The following is a 19598-nucleotide window of genomic DNA, read 5'->3' as shown; positions in this document are numbered from 1 at the left end:
AATTATTATTAGCTAACTAGGAGTAAAATCACTCTATCTGTATTCCTAATCTTTCTTCTCACGCAAGTATGAGTCTTTAGAAGCAGAGGATTGGAATTTGTAAAAAAGAGAAGCAAAGCACTAATTAAGCCACCCAGTACTGTCTACATTTCACAGGAGATAAAAACCTACTCTGTATTTGGGTGGCACAGTAAATTCCTTGATTATAATTATGTAAGAAGGAGTTTAATTGTGCATACTGACATGACTAGGGCTTATACAAAAAGCTTTAGGGATTATATAAGATCAAAGGTTTTTCATCTGTTCCTTTGTCTCTCTTTTTTTTTTAATCCTAAAGGCACCAAAATTTTTCTAAATTTTGGATATTGAATAATATAAGAAACACTATTTATTGTAGGGGATTGGGTCAGTAAGTGAATCGTCAGAAATACTTGCCAAATTTAAATGTTTTCTATTTCCTCAGTGCTGTATACCTTTATTGTGATGGTAAGAAGCTTCCTAAGAGTTCTAATTTCATCTTTAAATTATGTGCTTTGCACAAGAACCAAGATGTGGTCTATGGGTGTGAGAAGTTATACACATATGTTCCAGAATTCTTAAACTTGCAACGTTTGTCAAGGAACGTATATAGGCCTGGTGGGTTTTCTTGGGGATGATGATTGACTGTTACATGAACGTTAACGTGAATTATGCACGTTAATGTGATCTTCAATGTGATGTCATCTTTCTTGACTATGAGTATTTTGTTTGGAAAAATAATAGAAGGGAAAATAAATAAGATATATTTGTATGAGTATAAGGAAAATGTCCTCATAGATTTTTATTTATTTCCTATCCAAAGAACAGAGAAGTTCCATCACAAAATGTTAAATAATCAAAACTTAGTCCAGTGAATTCACAAAAAGGTGACACACGCTCATAAAGTATTTATGCATTATTAGTGCAGACCTCTTTCCCTTGAATTCCATGCTTTGTGAGGGCACCGACAGCAATGATAATAACAATAGCACCCAGCATTTTCAGAACTCTTTATAGTTTAAAAGCACATTGTAATGTTGAAAAAAACGTTGGACGTTCTATCTGCCTTTTATTTCTAAGTTACATAGAGGTCTTTTCCAACAAATAACTTGTCCTAGTTATTTGAGTAGGACAGAAAATATATCTGAATTATTACACAGCAAATGATAGATAAGCAAAAGCCAGGATGCTCCAACCTAGACAATGGACACACCCACCCATTTCTCTCACTGTTGTTAACTTCTCTGCTCATTTTCCCATGTTCACACTTACTTATCACAAAAGGGTCAAATGATAATGAATGAGAGGGGGGGGGGACCCAAAACATGGTTACAGCTGGTTAATAGAATTTATTTTGTACTTTTAAAAATTGAAGTGGGGGGGATAGAGAATAATGGCAAACTAATAAAACTTATTTATAATAAGAATTTCAAAAGTTTATACTTAGTCTCTGTTTAACTCAGCTATCATTCATTCTATATTTGCATTGTGTGGCAAAGGGCAGTGTCTTAATTTTCAAAGAATTTCGAAAACACCCTTAGTCCTGGGGGGTCAAGCTCAGTTAAGCTCTGTTTCCTTTAAAAACTGAGCTTCCCTCCTTCTTTCTTCCTATCTGCTAGGTCCTCAAGAACAGTACAGAGTAACCATGGTTTCCATTAAACGTCCATGTTCATGAGGTGCACTGTCAACACCTCCAGCTTCAGGTCAATTTAAGCCTTAGACTCAAGGACTTTACCCAGGAAGCCACAACTCTCACCTTGTTTCCTAAAGGTGCCAAAAGTTTAAAAAATTCCATCAAAGTAACCATTTCTGCTCTCTGGAAAGGTAGCAACTGACAGTAATTGGATAATAATACAGTCTGACTCATTTATTAAAAAGAGATTCTGAGTCAACTGATTTAACAACCATTACAATATTCCATTAAGAATATAATAGGCTAGTGCAGCCCTATTTTTTATTAAGAGTTATAGGTGGCATCTATGGAAGAAACTTATAGATTTTTCTTCCTCTTTTTTGCTTATCTGTCTTCCTCAGATTTTCTACAATAAGCATAATTTACCTTTATAGGTTACTTTGAAAATTAAAGAATAAAAAAACACTGTCTTTTCTATACCCTATTAATAAAGATCGATTACAACACTGAAATTTTGAATGCCAAAAGTTAGACAGAAAATGAGCAATATTATGAAGTACAGAAAAACTCCAATTCTGAACATTAGACTGAAAAGTATTCTAGCCAAATACATGTGAAAGCAGAAACTAGCACATGGAAAGAGAGAGAGAAACATCACAGTGTGTATTAACCCACTGAATGAGAAGAATATGGAGCTTTCAATATAAACCCATACCTTTCCAGAACAAACAGAAAACCCCTCTCTCTTGTATCCTGGTGCAGGGGACCATGCATGCCGCCAGCACTGTGGGTCCAATGTCAGGAAAGGCAAGAGTGAAGCTCTTACCACTGAGAATGTGTTGGCAGCCAGCAACTTCCTGTCCTGGTCAATCACTTTAAAGCATGACCAGAGATGGTCTGGGTATAAATGAGAACACTTCAAAGCATGACTAAAGATGGTTTGGGTATAAGTGAGAAATAATGTCATATGTATATAAATTTCAGCTAAAATAATTATTTCCATTTGTTAATCTTCGTTTAAGTGTGAACATAAATGTAAACAGGAATCAAGTCTACATAGAAGAGACTGATGCTAATGTAAATATTTATTCTAATATTAAATGTTGCAAAGGAAAGAATCTGAATGCATAATTGCAATACAACCTCATTGCCTTAGAAGGGAATGTGATAATCATTTACTATAATCACGTGCTACAAGAACAAAATCTGTTTGTCTAAGGCCAGTTCAAAGGGGAATGATCATTTCTCTCTCTCCAATTTATAAAACCTGGATGAACACAACTATTAAGCAGTCAGTTTTGTAACAGAAAAAATAATAGTTACCATTCGGGTGCTCAAGTGCAACCCACGTTATAAGCTCCAACACGGCAACTGTTAGCTGAACACAAGACACTGACATTTCAATATAAGCTTTAAACAAGAGAAACCCTTCAAGCAGCCTCTAGACTGTGTGTCTCATGTTTATACTCCTTTTCCTTCAGTAAAAACAAAAATCTAGAGCAGCTACAAGCAAATGTTCAGTGGTTGACTTACATGTAGCTGTTATCCAAGGAATCACTGGGGGACTCCTAATATCATCTGATCAACACTGCAGCCATTACTAAGGACCAATTTGTAACGGTTTATAAGTAGAACTCCTTCACTTACTTACCCTCGAGACTGGACAGAAGGGTCCTCCAGCCTCTTCCACTGCATAAATCTATAGGCTAAAGTCCAAAGCTAGAAACCCCTCCTGGTGCATCATCACGTGGCAGGGGCCATACTTAAAAGCTCTGAACTGAGTGAGAGTAAACTCTGCCCTCAGAATCCAAACAGAGGAATCAAATGCCCTGCAGCTGCAATTCTTCCAGTTTGAATGTGTGTACCACTGTATCCTTATAGATATTTTTAAATCCAAGAAAACTATGCCCTAAACCAATTCCCAGCCCCCAACCCTTTACTTTGCTTCTCCTCTTCCCTGAGTTAATTTCCAAGCACACATTTATAAGCTAGGGGTCTGAGGAGTAACAAAGAAAAGCCGTACATGACAAAACTCACCCCTTGGCTACGCTGGCTCACCCTAGAAACCAGGAGTAGAAAAATAGGCAGACTGTACTGCAATTTACCATGCACACAGCCATCACATCTTTGTAGGCTCACTGTGCTCAGGCCACTGTAATTTGTTGTGTTATATACAGCACATATTTCACAACTGTAACACAGACACACTGAAGTGCTAATTTGGCAGTGGGGAATATTACTCAGCCCTCAAAGTCGGCCACTAGATTAGTCATTAAGCCCCCAAAGTAAGGGAGCATTTGAAAATACTGAATATTGTGTGAACCTTTTCCTCACACTAGTTAAAAAGTTTTGCCCTGGGCTTCCCTGGCGGCGCAGTGGTTGAGAGTCCGCCTGCCGATGCAGGGGACACGGGTTCGTGCCCCGGTCCGGGAAGATCCCACATGCCGCGGAGCGGCTGGGCCCGTGAGCCACGGCCGCTGAGCCTGCGCGTCCGGAGCCTGTGCTCCGCAACGGGAGAGGCCACAACAGTGAGAGGCCCGCGTACCGCAAAAAAAAAAAAAAAAAAAAAAAAGTTCTGCCTTATCCTTCTGAACAATTCAGCATGAAAATGAATGTTGCCTGAAGACTGTCACAGCACTTCCTTGGATTTTTCTCAATGGCAATATGAGAATGTCTGGCACTGTCAGTATTTCCATGCCACATAAGAGAGAAGTACGAGATATAAGCATAAGACTCCCAATAAGACAGGAAGGGCACTGGGAATCCCAAGAGTAAATGAGGATTGGGTACCTTAGCTTTGTCTGTCCGTACACAAAATGTCTAACCCTTAGGTATGTCAAGAAAAGCAAAATGATAAACCTCCCCTACGCTTCGGCCAGAATCTTATTTCAAGGAGACCTACAAGGTGCAGGTCTGCACTGAACTCAGTTACTACCTGCTTTGGGCCAGTGGTCTAAAGACAATGATGTTTTTGCACTTTATAAGCAGAACCACTGATCCTGACACTGTTATTTCCTGTCTTGAACTTCTCATTATCAGCAGGGCTGGAGCAGGAAATGATTCAACTGGGGTAGGCTGCATTGTACCCAGCAGATTTTAAAGAGCCCAGGGGCTGCCTAGAGCCCCATAAACATCAGCAGCTTGGAAACTAGCAGGCGGTCCAGGTGGGTTGGGATGGGAGAGGCAGGCAGTGGGATTTTAGATGCTCTGAGATGCAATATTGTCCAATTCCTCGGCTATTATTATCAGTTGTGTTAGCAGTTGGGTAGCAGTTATTAGAATATTCTCACATAGGAGAAAACATTGGAAAGCTGTTCAAACAATAAACAATAAAACAAACAACCCACTGAAAAGGTGGCTTTCCTCCACCTGTAGGGACTCCGCAGCGATATTTTGGCTCAAGTTCGGAATCAGGGCTAAGGATGCAGACTGAACCTGACCAGTAACGTAGGCACCCCCAGGTCTGCATCCTTCTCTTCACTTTTCTCATCTAAACATGGACCCATAGCTGAAGTCTCAGAGTGTGTATTATACAGTGCTGGCAAGTAGCTTTAAAGGCAAACATCTGGGGTTCAAATATTTTTATTAAACAAATAGGGCTTCCCTGGTGGCGCAGTGGTTGAGAGTCCGCCTGCCGATGCAGGGGACACGGGTTCGTGCCCCGGTCCGGGAAGATCCCACATGCCGCCCAGCGGCTGGGCCCCTGAGCCATGGCCGCTGAGCCTGCGTGTCCGGAGCCTGTGCTTCGCAACGGGAGAGGTCACAGCGGTGAGAGGCCCGCATACCGCAAAAAAAACCCAAAAACAAACAAACAAATAAACATCAGTTTTTGGTAAGGCACTGATAAAATCACTTTGAGCTCCTCTCACCCCATTCCCCAAGAAAAAACATTCTTAACCAAGAAAAGAATAAAGTAGTACATGTTTCTTAGTAAAAATGTTGTTAACTCTGAAGAAGCAAGAGTGGGGATGGGGTGGGAGTGAGGATGGAGACCAACTAAGCCTGAAATACAATCTCTAGTTCTGTTCAGAAGTTAGGGTTGCTTTAAAAAAAATAGCTCCTTGTATAAATCTTTGATTTCACTATATGCAATTGTGTTCCACGGAAAGAGGTCCAGTTTATTTGAACAGTCCATTTCCTCCTTATCTATGTTCACTTGAATTAATGAAAGCAACCCTTTGTCTTCTACAAAGTTTTTGCCACCTGCTCTTTAGTGCTGCTCTGTTCTCTGCCTTGACAGAAAGTTTGTGGGTGCACAAGACAGTATACAAATATTCAGTTCCACTTCACATAATAATTAGACATACAATATGATTGGAAACAGCATGCTCCCAATTTCACAATTCAGTAATACATTTCAGCTCTTGCCTCACCTGTTAGAGAGAGGCAGGGGCCAGCCCCAGACATCTTCATACCAAGAGAGTGCCAAGAACTAAATTTGGGGTTGCTCAACAATTCATGCTACAAGGCCCATTCCAGGAGGGCAAGGACATTTGCCTGTTTTGTGTATTGATGTTTGCCAAGTACCTACAACAGTACATGGCTCAAAGTTGAGACTCAATAAATACTGAATCTATGGGAAATATATACTTAGCTGGTCCTACATCTAATTTCACCAGAACAAACTGCCAAGACTCACACCAAAACAATGTTTATTATTTATCAATTGAGTTTTAAAACTTTGTTCCATTCCCTTGTACACTAAAGCCCATGCATGTGACAAATGTGGACCAGCAAAATTTACCTTATGCTACTTGCCTTCATTATTTTTTGAAATAAGATTAAAATGTTCTGGCAAATGAAGTATTAACAAAATAACTATCTTATTTGCCAACTTATCTCTGGCAGGAAACTGATGAGTCAAACTTATCCATTATTTCAAGAGAAAAAATGTTATTATGCATTTTATTTCTGAGATACCAAAAAAAGAGAACCATATGAAAGAAGGGATAATTACCTTTTATTTGTCTCAAGTCACAAGAGAGGACTCTATAGCATACATCCATGATGTGCAGTTCATGTTTTAAGCAACTTTTAATAGTTATGCATTCTTATATTACAAAGCTCTATTCTTCTTCACTAAATCAGATGTATGCATTTATTACCCTCTTTGCTTGAAATTTCTTTTATTTGATATTAAATACCTGTTAATGCCCTCACAGCTGGGACTTTCGGCACTAGCGGAAGTACAGGTATATCTACCTTCAAGTACTGTACCAAAAAATCACAGAAACTGGTAAAATTGAAAGAGTTCATGCAGGATAGACTAAACGTAACCTGCTTTAAAGTTCAATCTATTGGGAAAACATCCTGGAGAACTGAGATGGTGCAACCGTTAATATGAATTCCACAGAGCAGTAGGCCAGCAACTCCAGCCCTACCCTGGACACAGCTCTCATCAGGTGTGTTTCCGTGTTCCTGTGCTGAGTTGATGGCACGGGTCAGGGCCTTTTCTTTCTTTCTTTCTTTCTTTTTTAAAACCTCCTTCTTGGCATAAAGCCACTAGTTATCTGAAGGAGAAAGTCAACACCGAAAATCAGTCTATTCTTGCTAAAGGCATAGGTTGCTATTGCTGATGACTTGAAAACAAAACAAACAGAACCCCCCAAATCAAACAAAAGAAATGGAATGAGGTTTACCAGCTTCGGTAGGTATTACGGATTCCAACAACCATGGGGTTTTTAGTGCCTACAGGTTTAAGACAAGAAACTAGCCAGACATTTCCAAAGAAAATTATCTTTCTAAGAAACTTATATTTTTGATGACTTATGGCAAAGATGACATCTTTTCCCCTAAACCGTGGTGTTTAGAATCAGGATTCAACACCACAACATAGGTCAAATCTGCAATGGAGCATGAGGGTATAAAGGGGGCCAGAAGCTCTCAGATTTCCAAGGGACCTTATCCAGGCCCTTTCACTTTGTCTGTAGCGATACTAAGAAAGTCCTAAGCAGCAATGCAAAAATCACAATACTGCAAGTTATTTGCAAATGACTCACATTGTTATTGTTCTGTTGGTGTGACCTTAGAAACTTGGCCTTGAAGAATAAAAAAAAAAAGGTAATGGCGCAATAAATGCAGTAAGATTTCTAAAAACAGTTTATCGGAACTGTGCTGTGAAACTTGAATTCTTCTAATCAGGCCATGCCACCCCTTAGAGAAATTTTCCTGTGCATTATTAAAGTGATATACTGCAGTACCAGTTAGAGCTCCATAACCTTTAAATTGCCGGATTGTAATTAAGGCCACTAGTTTTATTTAGGAAGGTTCAAGGAGGCTCAATTTAAGTTGGCTTAACTAGTGTGAATTTAATGTCATGCTTCCAGGAGGCAGAGAGCTCTCTGGCCTGGCTGTTCTGTGGCACATGCAGCTGCGGGGTCATGAATTCTAAATTAAGCCCGGCTTTAAAGAACCTACAGCTATCGGAAGTAGCTGGGTGTGTGAAAGTACACATCCCCAGGTTTGCATATGTACGTCATACATTCATTCACTACACTGGCAGCTGCCTGATTTGGGAATCTCAATACATCTGATTATTTATAGCGTGAATAGAAGGGGGTTAAATTTACTCTTAAAGGCATAATGGCCACTTTCATTGAAAGGTGAGGCCTAAGGCAATGTCCAATCTGCATTAATGATTTAAAAGAAGATACTTTTTTAAATTTTAAAATATTAATTAACCTGGGATTTACGTTATTGTAGACTATCAGAGGATGGCTCTCTAAGTGGATTTTCTTTTCAAATTTCAAATACCTAAAAAAAGTGTATATATATATATATATATAGTAAATCAACCATATGTCAATAAAAAACTCTCAAATGATAAAATGTGCATATAACAAAGTTGTAAAGGCAGGAATGTTATTTGCATTATAAAGGAAATTCTAAGACGGAAAATGTACAGTTGGGTACATGAGGAGAAAATAAAGCGAACTATTTGGACAGGCCACTAAATGGAGTGCTGAAAATTATCTATAAACTTCACTGAAAGGGCAGCAAATCAAGGACTGAAAACAAAAGATAAGAGAAAATGAAGGTCCTCAATGCAGAGACTAGCAGAGCCATAGGGTAGCAGCAGAAAGAAAACACTTAAGGATTTGACCCGTGTTCAAAATTCTACTGGATGTGAGCTCGAAAACATTCATCTCTGGATGGAATGCTGGCAATTTTCTGTAGCTCCAACGGCAATAATGATAAATGAATTTCCTTACAGCCAAGTGGCTCAAGAAGCCAACTACGCTACCACTATATAATTAATAACAATAAGCAATGAAAGAGAACAGTGGGTTACAACTATAAGGTGTCAAAATATATTTAAAAAACTGCAACAACACACTTAAATGAAAAATAAACGTACAGGGTGTGAATCTAGGTACAGTTTCTTCTTCCACACTGTGTTTTAGATAAAGCTTTTTATGCTTGAAGGAAAATAGAGGATGACATAAAACTACTGTAAGGTGATTAACATCCCTCCAAAAGCACATAACACTCCCAATGCTCAAAGAAATCTGAAAAGTGATGTGGAAACATGATTGTGAAGGCACGAGAGAGCTGGCTGACCACGATTTGCCATTATTCTTTTACTAAGAAATATTCTAATAAATACCTCCCTCTCCAAACTGTATTTGTTGGCTCAAACATTTTCAAAGATACCAGAACACTGTGTTTTTCTTTCATGTAAAATCGAGAAGCAATAAACTAGGAATGTGTAGGTAAAAGGACAGGGTGAATGTCTATATTGATATTTGGCTAAATGCTGGAATGTCTGATAAAGGTCAGAAGGGGCTTTGGAGACAATCTCATTAACTATGGACGTGTTGAAAAGATGAGAAAATTGAGACTAGAGATATTAACTGACACGTCCACCCTGGCAAAGCGTTTTGGCCACGGCCAACCAGAATCCAGAGTTCCTGAATCCAGTACTACACTGTCCCACCAAACTCTCATTTTAAAAAGTTTCCTCCCTCTTAACTACAACAACTTAAGTCATCAATTATGCAAAGCAAAAGTTATTGTCTCTTCAGATCTCTTACTGATGTACAAAGAATTATTTATATTTCCATGCCATCAGGTCACTCCTTTGCTCCCTGACAAGACAAAGCCTGAATTTATTCCAATCCACATCACCCGCTATTTCCTAATCAACTAAGTACATTACTATTAAGGTCCGTTGCCCTTGTAAAAGTGCTCCTCTCCCTTCTGGAAAGCAGAGCCTTAGCTGACATGCAGTGCCTGTCGGTAACGGAAAATTAAATTCCCCGTATCTCATGATTCTGCAGAAGTGCTAGGAACACCATCCTTGGTAAAGCACATTGGGCTGAGCTGTCAATCTGAAGGGAACACCCATGATTATACAACTTATGGCATAGAAGGCATTCATGGCTGAATGCTGATGCTTTCTCCCAAAGGCAATTACCCACTGATTTGGTTAAACTGTCACCTGAAACCCTGTGGTGACTGGGCTAGAGGCTCTCCTGTATGGTATTATCATTATTCAGAAACAAAGACTGATTCCTTAATTCTATTCTACCTATAGCTAATTATACTTCTTCAAGTGCCTGAATCATTCCCTGATATGGTACTAAATGGAGTATTTGGGAAGAAACTGGGACTCCATGCATATCCTAAGTGTGTGGCTTACTAAAAAGGCAATGCCATGCTTATGTATGGAAAATAATAGCTCACGATGTTCCTTACTTAAATTTCTCTCTTGGGCATCATTCTGGATACACCGGCACATCTAGACACTATAAGCTGAAGCCAGGATGTTACTGTCATACCAATGAGTTATACTCATTCCTAGTTCCTTCTGTCTGTTTCCTGTCAGTCAAGAGTAACATAAGTTAGAGAGTTACTCTCTATTGAGATGGGAAAAAAGAAGGAAGAGAGGGAAGGGGAGGGGGCGGGGGAGAGGAAGGAAGGAAGGAAGGAAGGTCGAAAGATTCATGTTGTAACAAAGATTTCTGCGTTATTCTCCTTAGCTTGGAAGTACAGTGAAGAAACAGATATTCCTGTATGTTTTGTTAGGTCACAAACCAAAGCTAAAGACTATGAAATGGGTCTAACAGAAACCATGAATTAGTTAATAAGTGTATCTGTTAGATAAAGAATGAGACATAAGAGTCCTTGTGAAGATGGCAGAGTAGAAGGACGTACGCTCACTCCCTCTTGCGAGAGCACCAGAATCACAACTAACTGCTGAACAATCGACAGGAAGACACTGGAACTCACCAAAAAGATACCCCATATCCAAAGACAAAGGAGAAGCTACAATGAGACGGTAGGGGGGGCACAATCACAATAAACTCAAATCCCATAACCACTGGGTGGGTGACTCACAAACTGGAGAACACGTACACCACAGAAGTCCACCCACTGGAGTGAAGGTTCTGTGCCGCACGTCAAGCTTCCCAACCTGGGGGTCTGGAAACAGGAGGAGGAATTCCCAGAGAATCAGACATAGAAGGCTCACAGGATTTGATTGCAGGACTTTGAAAGGACTGGGGGAACCAGAGACGCCACTCTTGGAGGGCACACACAAAGCAGTGTGTGCATCAGGACCCAGGGGGAAGGAGTAGGGAGCCCATAGGAGACTGAACCAGACCTACTGCTAGTGTTGGAGGGTCTCCTGCAGAGGTGGGGGTGGCTGTGGCTCACTGCGGGGACAAGGACACTGGCAACAGAAGTTCTGAGAAGTACTCCTTGGTGTGAGCCCTCCCAGAGTCTGCCATTAGCCACACCAAAGAGCCTGTAGCCTCCAGTGCTGGGTCGCCTCAGGCCAAACAACCAGCAGGGAGGGAACTCAGCCCAACCCATCAGCAGACAAGCAGATTAAAGTTTTACTGAGCTCTTCCCACCAGAGCAACACCCAGCTCTACCCATCACCAGTCCCACCCATCAGGAAGATTGCACAAGCCTCTTAGATAGCCTCAGCCACCAAAGGGCAGACAGCAGAAGCAAGAAGAACTACAATCCTGCAGTCTGTGGAATGAAAACCACATTCAAAGAAAGACAGGCAAAATGAAAAGGCAGAGGACTATGTCCCAGATGAAGGAACAAGATAAAACCCCAGAAAAACAACTAAATCAAGTGGAGATAGGCAACCTTCCAGAAAAAGAATTCAGAATAATGATAGTGAAGAGGATCCAGGACCTCAGAAAAAGAATGGAGGCAAAGATCCAGAAGATGCAAGAAATGTTTAACAAAGACCTAGAAGAATTAAAGAACAAAAAAATAGAGATGAACAATACAATAATTGAAATGAAAAATATACTAGAAGGAATCAATAGCAGAATAACTGAGGCAGAAGAATAGATAAGTGACGTGGATGACAGAATGGTGGAATTCACTGCCGCAGAACAGAATAATGAAAAAAGAATGAAAAGAAATGAAGACAGCCTAAGAGACCTCCGGGACAACATTAACACTGTTAATGCAACATTTGCATTATAGGGGTCCCAGAAGAAAAAGAGAGAGGAAGGACCCGAGAAAATATCTGAAGAGATTATAGTCGAAAACTTCCCTAACATGGGAAGGGAAATAGGCACCCAAGTCGGAGAAGTGCAGAGAGTCCCAGGCAGGATAAACCCAAGGAGAAACACACCGTAATGCACAGTAATCAAATTGACAAAAATTAAAGACAAAGAAAAATTATTAAAAGAGCAAGGGAAAAATGACAAATGACGTACAAGGGAACTCCCATAAGGGTAACAGCTGATTTCTCAGCAGAAACTCTACAAGCCAGAAGGGAGTGGCATGATATATTTAAAGTGATGAACGGGAATAACCTACAGCCAAGATTACTCTACCCAGCAAGGATCTCATTCAGATTCAATGGAGAAATCAAAAGCTTTACAGACAAGCAAAAGCTAAAAGAATTCAGCACCACCAAACCATCTCTACAACAAATGCTAACTTCTCTAAGTGGGAAACACAAGAGAAGAAAAGGACCTACAAAAACAAACCCGTAACAATTAAGAAAATGTTAATAGGAACATACATATTGATAATTACCTTAAATGTGAATGGATTAAATGCTCCAACCAAAAGACACAGGCTTGCTGAATGGACACAAAAACAAGACCCATCTATATACCGTCTACAAGAGACCCACTTCAGACCTAGGAACACATACAGACTGAAAGTGAGGGGATGGAAAAAGATTTTCCATGAAAATGGAAATCAAAGGAAGCTGGAGTAGCAATACTTGTATCAAATAAAATAGACTTTAAAATAAAGAATGTTCTAGGAGACAAGGAAGGACACTACATAATGATCAAGGGATCAGTCCAAGAAGATATAACAATTATAACTATATATGCACCCAACATACAAGCACCTCAAGACATAAGGTAAATGCTAACATCTATGAAAGAGGAAATCGACAGTAACACAATAATAGTCGGGGACTTTAACATCTCACCTACACCAATGGACAGATCATCCAGACAGAAAATTAATAAGAAAACACAAGCTTTAAATGACACAATAGATCAGACAGATTTATAGGACATTCCATCTGAAAACAGCAGATTACACTTTCTTCTCAAGTGCACACAGAACATTCTCCAGGATAGATCACATCGTGGGTCACAAATCAAGCCTTGGTAAATTTAAGAAAACTGTAATCATATCAAGTGTCTTTTCCGACCACAACGCTATGAGATTAGAAATAAATTACAGGGAAAAAAACCCATAAAAAACACAAACACATGGAGGCTAAACAATACGTTACTAAATAACCAAGAGATCACTGAAGTAATCAAAGAGGAAATCAAAAAATACCTAGAGACAAATCACAATGAAAACATGATGATCCAAAACCTATGAGATGCAGCAAAAGCAGTTCTAAGAGGGAAGTTTATAGCAATACAATCCTACCTCAAGAAACCAAAGAAAAATCTCAAATAAACAATCTAACCTTACACCTAAAGGAACTAGAGAAAGAAGAACAAACAAAACCCAAAGTTAGTAGATGGAAAGAAATCATAAAGATCAGAGCAGAAATAAATGAAACAGAAACAAAGAAAACAATAGCAAAGATCAATAAAACTAAAAGCTGGTTCTTTGAGAAGATAAAATTGATAAACCATTAGCCAGACTCATCAAGAAAAAGAGGGAGAGGACTCAAATCAATAAAATTAGAAATGAAAATGGAGAAGTTACAACAGACACCACAGAAATACAAAGCATCCTAAGAGACTACCACGATCAACTCTATGCCAAAAAAATGGACAAGCTGGAAGAACTGGACACATTCTTAGAAAGGTATAACCTTCCAAGACTGAATCAGGAAGAAACAGAAAATATGAACAGACCAATCACAAGTAATGAAATTGAAACTGTGATTAAAAATCTTCCAACAAACAAAAATCCAGGACCAGATGGCTTCACAGGTGAATTCTATCAAACATTTAGAGAAGAGCTAACACCCATCCTTCTCAAACTCTTCCAAAAAATTGCAGAGGAAGGAACACTCCCGAACTCATTCTATGAGGCCACCATCACCCTGATACCAAAACCAGACAAAGATACTACAAAAAAAGAAAACTACAGACCAATATCGCTGATGAATATAGATGCAAAAATCCTCAACAAAATACTAGCAAACAGAATCCAACAACACATTAAAAGGATCATACACCATGATCAAGAGGGATGTATCCCTGGGATGTAAGGATTCTTCAATATATGCAAATCAATCAATGTGATACACCATATTAACAAATTGAAGAATAAAAACCATAGGATCATCTCAATAGATGCAGAAAAAGCTTTTGACAAAATTCAACACCCAGTTATGATAAAAATTCTCCAGAAATTGGGCATAGAGGGAACCTACCTCAACATAATAAAGGCCATATACGACAAACTCACAACAAACATCATTCTCAATGGTGAAAAACTGAAAGCATTTCCTCTAAAATAAGGAGGAAGACAAGGATGTCCACTCTCACCACTATTATTCAACAGTTTTGGAAGTCCTAGCCATGACAATCAGAGAAGTAAAAGAAATAAAAGCAATCCAAATTGGAAAAGCAGAAGTAAAACTGTCACTGTTTGCAGATGACATGATACTATACGTAGAGAATCCTAAAGATGCCACCAGAAAACTACTAGAGCTAATCAATGAATTTGGTAAAGTTGCAGGATACAAAATTAATGCACAAAAATCTCTTGCATTACTGTACACTAAAAACGAAAGATCAGAAAGAGAAATTAAGGAAACAATCCCATCCACCATTGCAACAAAAAGAATAAAATACCTAGGAATAAACCTACTAAGGAGGTCAAAGACCTGTACTCAGAAAACTATAAGACAGTGATGAAAGAAATCAAAGATGACACAAACAGATGGAGAGATATACCATGTTCTTGGATTGGATGAATCAATATTGTGAAAATGACTATATTACCCAAAGCAATCTACAGATTCAATGCAATCCCTATCAAATTACCAATGGCATTTTCTACAGAACTAGAACAAAAAAATCTTAAAATTTGTATGGAGATACAAAAGACCCCAAATAGCCAAAGCAATCTTGATGGGAAAAAAAACGGAGCTGGAGGACTCAGACTCCCTGACTTCAGACTATACTACAAAGCTACCCACGCACCTATGGTCAACTAATCTATGACAAAGGAGGCAAGGAAATACAATGGAGAAAAGACAGTCTCTTCAATAAGTGGTGCTGGGACAACTGGACAGCTACAGGTAAAAGAATGAAATTAGAACACTCCCTAACACCATAAACAAAAATAAACTCAAAATGGATTAAAGACCTAAATGTAAGACTGCACACTATAAAACTCTTAGAGGAAAACACAGGCAGAACACTCTTTGACATAAATCACAGCAAGATCTTTTTTGATCCACCTCCTAGAGAAATGGACATAAAAACAAAAATAAACAAATGGGACCTAATGAAACCTTAAAAGCTTTTGCACAGCAAAGCAAACTATAAACAAGATGAAAAGACAACCCTCAGAATGGGAGAAAATATTTGCAAACGAATCAACAGACAAAGGATTAATCTCTGAAATATGTAAACAGCTCATGCAGCTCAATATTAAAAAAACAAACAACCCATTCCAAAAATGGGCAGAAGACCTAAATAGACATTTCTCCAAAGAAGACATACAGATGGCTAAGAGGCACATGAAAAGCTGCTCAACATCACTAATTATTAGAGAAATGCAAATCAAAACTACATTGAGGTATCACCTCACACCAGTCAGAATGGGCATCATCAGAACACCTACAAACAACAAATGCTGGAGAGGGTGTGGAGAAAAGGGAACCCTCTTGCACTGTTGGTAGGAATGTAAATTGATACAGCCACTACAGAGAACAGTATGGATGTTCTTTAAAAAACTAAAAATAGAATTACCTGCAATGACCCTGCAATCCCACTACTGGTCATATACCCAGAGAAAACCATAATTCAAAAAGACACATGCACCCCAATGTTCATTGCAGCTCTATATACAATAGCCAGGTCATGGAAGCGACCAAAATGCCCATCGACAGACGAATGGATAAAGAAGTTGTGGTACATGTATATAATGGAATATTTCTCAGCCATTAAAAGGGATGAAACTGGGTCATTTGTAGAGACGTGGATGGACCTAGAGACTGTCATATAGAGTGAAGTAAGTCAGAAAGAGAAAAACAAATACCGTATATTAACACATATATGTGGAATCTAGAGAAATGGTACAGATGAACTGGTTTACAAGGCAGAAATAGAGACACAGATGTAGAGAACAAACGTATGGACACCAAGGGGGGAAAGTGACGGGTGGGGGGGTGATGAATTGTGAGATTGGGATTGACATGTATACACTAATATGTATAAAATGGATAACTAATAAGAGCCTGCTGTATAAAAAAAAATAAATTGAAATTTAAAAAATGAGACATAATTAAGGATAGCTCTTTCTCAGATAGCAATTCCTTACATTACCTTCTGCAAAGCTATTAAATATTTCTAAGACTATAATGCCAAATTATAAAGATGCTTTGGGCACAATAAATTTTTAAGCCCCTATCTTTATGACAGTTTTTCTAAAACCTGAACCAGCTCATTCAAGATCCACTTAAAAAATTTAAATATTGTATACTCTGTCAATGTAAAGAAGGCTGATAATTTCCTGACAGAAAAAAAAAAAAAATCTATTGAAAAAAATTCACTAAAATATCTATCAATGGCTTTAAGCATTTTATATATTTAAAAGCTCTGCTTTGCCCCTCTGCACGATGTGATGCAATCAGCATAGAATTACAATGCTGTCTTAAACAATCTAAGTAGAAATCTGATACTCAAAACTATAAAATTTATATCTTTTCTGAAAGCAAATCATATTTAGCTCACTTATCAATTTCATTGTTAATCAAGGAAAATGTAAAATTCCAGGATAATAGGTGACCTACGGTGATGTCTTGGCCTCCTACTCTTCCTTTGCTTCTGAAAAGCAGTAGCAATGTCTCTTCTTCAAGACAGAGATTAGCATGAGAGTTTTTATATTTGACAATGTGGAGAAAAGTAAATACAGTGTATAATTTTGTAGGATAGTAACTGTTGGGTAAGATGGAGGTGAACAGTGTGATATGAACCGGCAATGAACAAAGTTCTCCTTTCTCTGAATATTGGAGGGAAGACATTTCAGAAATTAAAATGAGAGTGGGTAAATATAGATTAGCCTTGTATGAATGTGCAGAAAGGAATAAAGTGCGGTCACTATTTTTGTATATTTTCAACCAATCACAATAACTGACCATGGCATGGATACTTATATTTAGAGAAAAATGCTTAGGAACAAAATAAATTTTCTTCCCCAGAATGGGAAGAGAAGTTTCCTTAATTAAATATTGGCCCAGCTATTTCAAAGAATTAAAAATGAAATAAAACCTCAGAGAATTAGATGTAGCTAAGACTATCACATTACCCTTATGAGTGAGCACATGATCGATGAGGAAGCTATAGATTGGCATCTTGGCCAGACGAGTCCATTCTAAGCCTTTTTACTCTACCTAATGGCACCCACAATGCAAGCGGACACCCCCGCAAAAAGGAACAGCATGAGAAAGGAGAATGCAATAGAGTAACACACAGAGGCAGAATCTGTGCACCTCTTTAGATCTGTGCCTCTAGAATCTGAGCACCTCTCTTTTGAAATGAATATTAGAAAGTCTGTCTTAAAATGATAACAGCGGGGAAATTCCAAATCAAAGTAGTCACTGTGGCCTTAACTCACCCGATTAGGCCTACATATTACCTCATTTGCTGCAAAAGATCATACTTTGTGCTCAGGCCAACATGACTTTTAAGCACAAGAAGCTGAATGAAGTGTCTATACAATTCAAACCCAGCTCCCCCTGCCCCCCACCACTGTTTTGTGTGTGTGTGTGTGTGTGTTTTTTTTTTTGGAAAGCCCCATAAGAAGGAGATTCTTATCAATACTAAGACTATTACAGTGGTACATTTTCCTCTGCCTGAGCATGATTATACATACAACTTATATTTACAGAGCATTTCACAATTTTCAAAATGTGTGGTTGTGGGTGTATATACTTCGATTCTCAGTTAATCTGCTCAATAACACGGATTGCTCCAGGTTAACTCAAATCCTAGGAAGAGTAAAACTCAAAGTCACATGGGTAGTAACTGGTAGAACTGGGCTCAGATCTGGGTCTAGGCTCCAGGTTACAGGGAAGAAAATAATTACATTTCAACATGGAACCAAGTTTTTAGTTTAATCATCTATGATATTTATTTCACTGGGTCACTATGCTCAGGAAGAGGGGAGATGACCCAGCAGTTTGTGTTGATAATGTGTTTAGTTAAGGCAGTGATTCACAAAGGGAGGAAAAATCAGAAAAGTATACTTTCAGCATGGACCTTTCTGATTATCTTAATGGTTTATTTTAGTGCCCTTTGAAGGTTTAAGGCCAAACAGAAAATGCTCTTTTTTTTAGGTTATTACTTTTTTTTTTGCGGTACGCGGTCCTGTCACTGCTGTGGCCTCTCCCGTTGCGGAGCACAGGCTCCAGACGCGCAGGCTCAGCGGCCATGGCTCACGGGCCCAGCTGCTCCATGGCATGTGCGATCCTCCCGGACCGGGCACGAACCCGTGTCCCCTGCATCAGCAGGCGGACTCTCAACCACTGTGCCACCAGGGAAGCCCATGGTTATTACTTTTTAATTTATCAAGATTGAATTCAAAACTTGGCATTCCAAAATCTGACTAATTCATGAAGAAATAACATACCTCAATTTTGCGGGTATGGGTAAGGAAACTGATATGATTCATTTTACTAATGAATCTATTTTTAAAAGCCAAAAATGTCATTATTTTCAAACTGTGTGAAGCAATGCAGAATCAGTTGTTTCCCAACAAACGGTACCAGTTACAAGGCTGTTTTCTCGTCCGCATGTGGGACTTTCACGTAGACTGTTAAATATAACTTACTGAGTTGATTTGGAAAATACCAAGAAAACCATGCACTGTACAGCTCAAATGATTAGAGTGAACAAAAACAAACCCCAGAATTGTAAATAAAAAGTCAGATCTCCCTGTACTGCATTTGATTGCATTAATTGATGTTTAGAAAAAGTCTGTTGAAAATAAAGCCCAGCGGTAGCATTTTTCTTTCCTAAATCACGATAGCAGCACATTACAAACACTACCAAAAAGTCCCCTGGTACATTCGTAAAGTTCCACTCTGGCAGTAAGATGTGTGTTCTCCATTTCCATCTCTACCCTCCCACATATGTGTGAAAGCAGGTCACAAATGCAATGAAGCCTCCTTGCACGTGGTTTAAATATTTATTTCCAATGAAGACTCAGAACCTGAATGTCAGTCACTAAACTCTTATTAATTTGTAAAAAAACCCCACAAAACCTTATTCTAAAACAGGGTTTGACCTCTGATAGCAGACAGACC

General features: G+C 38.8%; 1 protein-coding gene across 1 annotated transcript in view; it reads right to left on the bottom strand.

Moving 5' to 3' along the window:
* Positions 1-19598, bottom strand: part of ZNF521 (zinc finger protein 521) — a gene marked incomplete at its 3' end in the record, with an annotated part of 256271 nt that overhangs the window by 4661 nt on the left and 232012 nt on the right. The window contains 2 exon segments of the mRNA XM_082853714.1: position 6796; positions 6798-6862. Of these exon segments, the coding sequence (XP_082709840.1) occupies position 6796; positions 6798-6862 (66 nt within the window).

Source organism: Leucopleurus acutus (assembly GCF_964270905.1).
Source record: "Leucopleurus acutus genome assembly, chromosome: 13".
Classification (NCBI taxonomy): domain Eukaryota; kingdom Metazoa; phylum Chordata; class Mammalia; order Artiodactyla; family Delphinidae; genus Leucopleurus; species Leucopleurus acutus.
The sequence above is the reverse complement of the archived record's forward strand: the minus strand, read 5'-3'. Positions and strand labels throughout refer to the sequence as shown.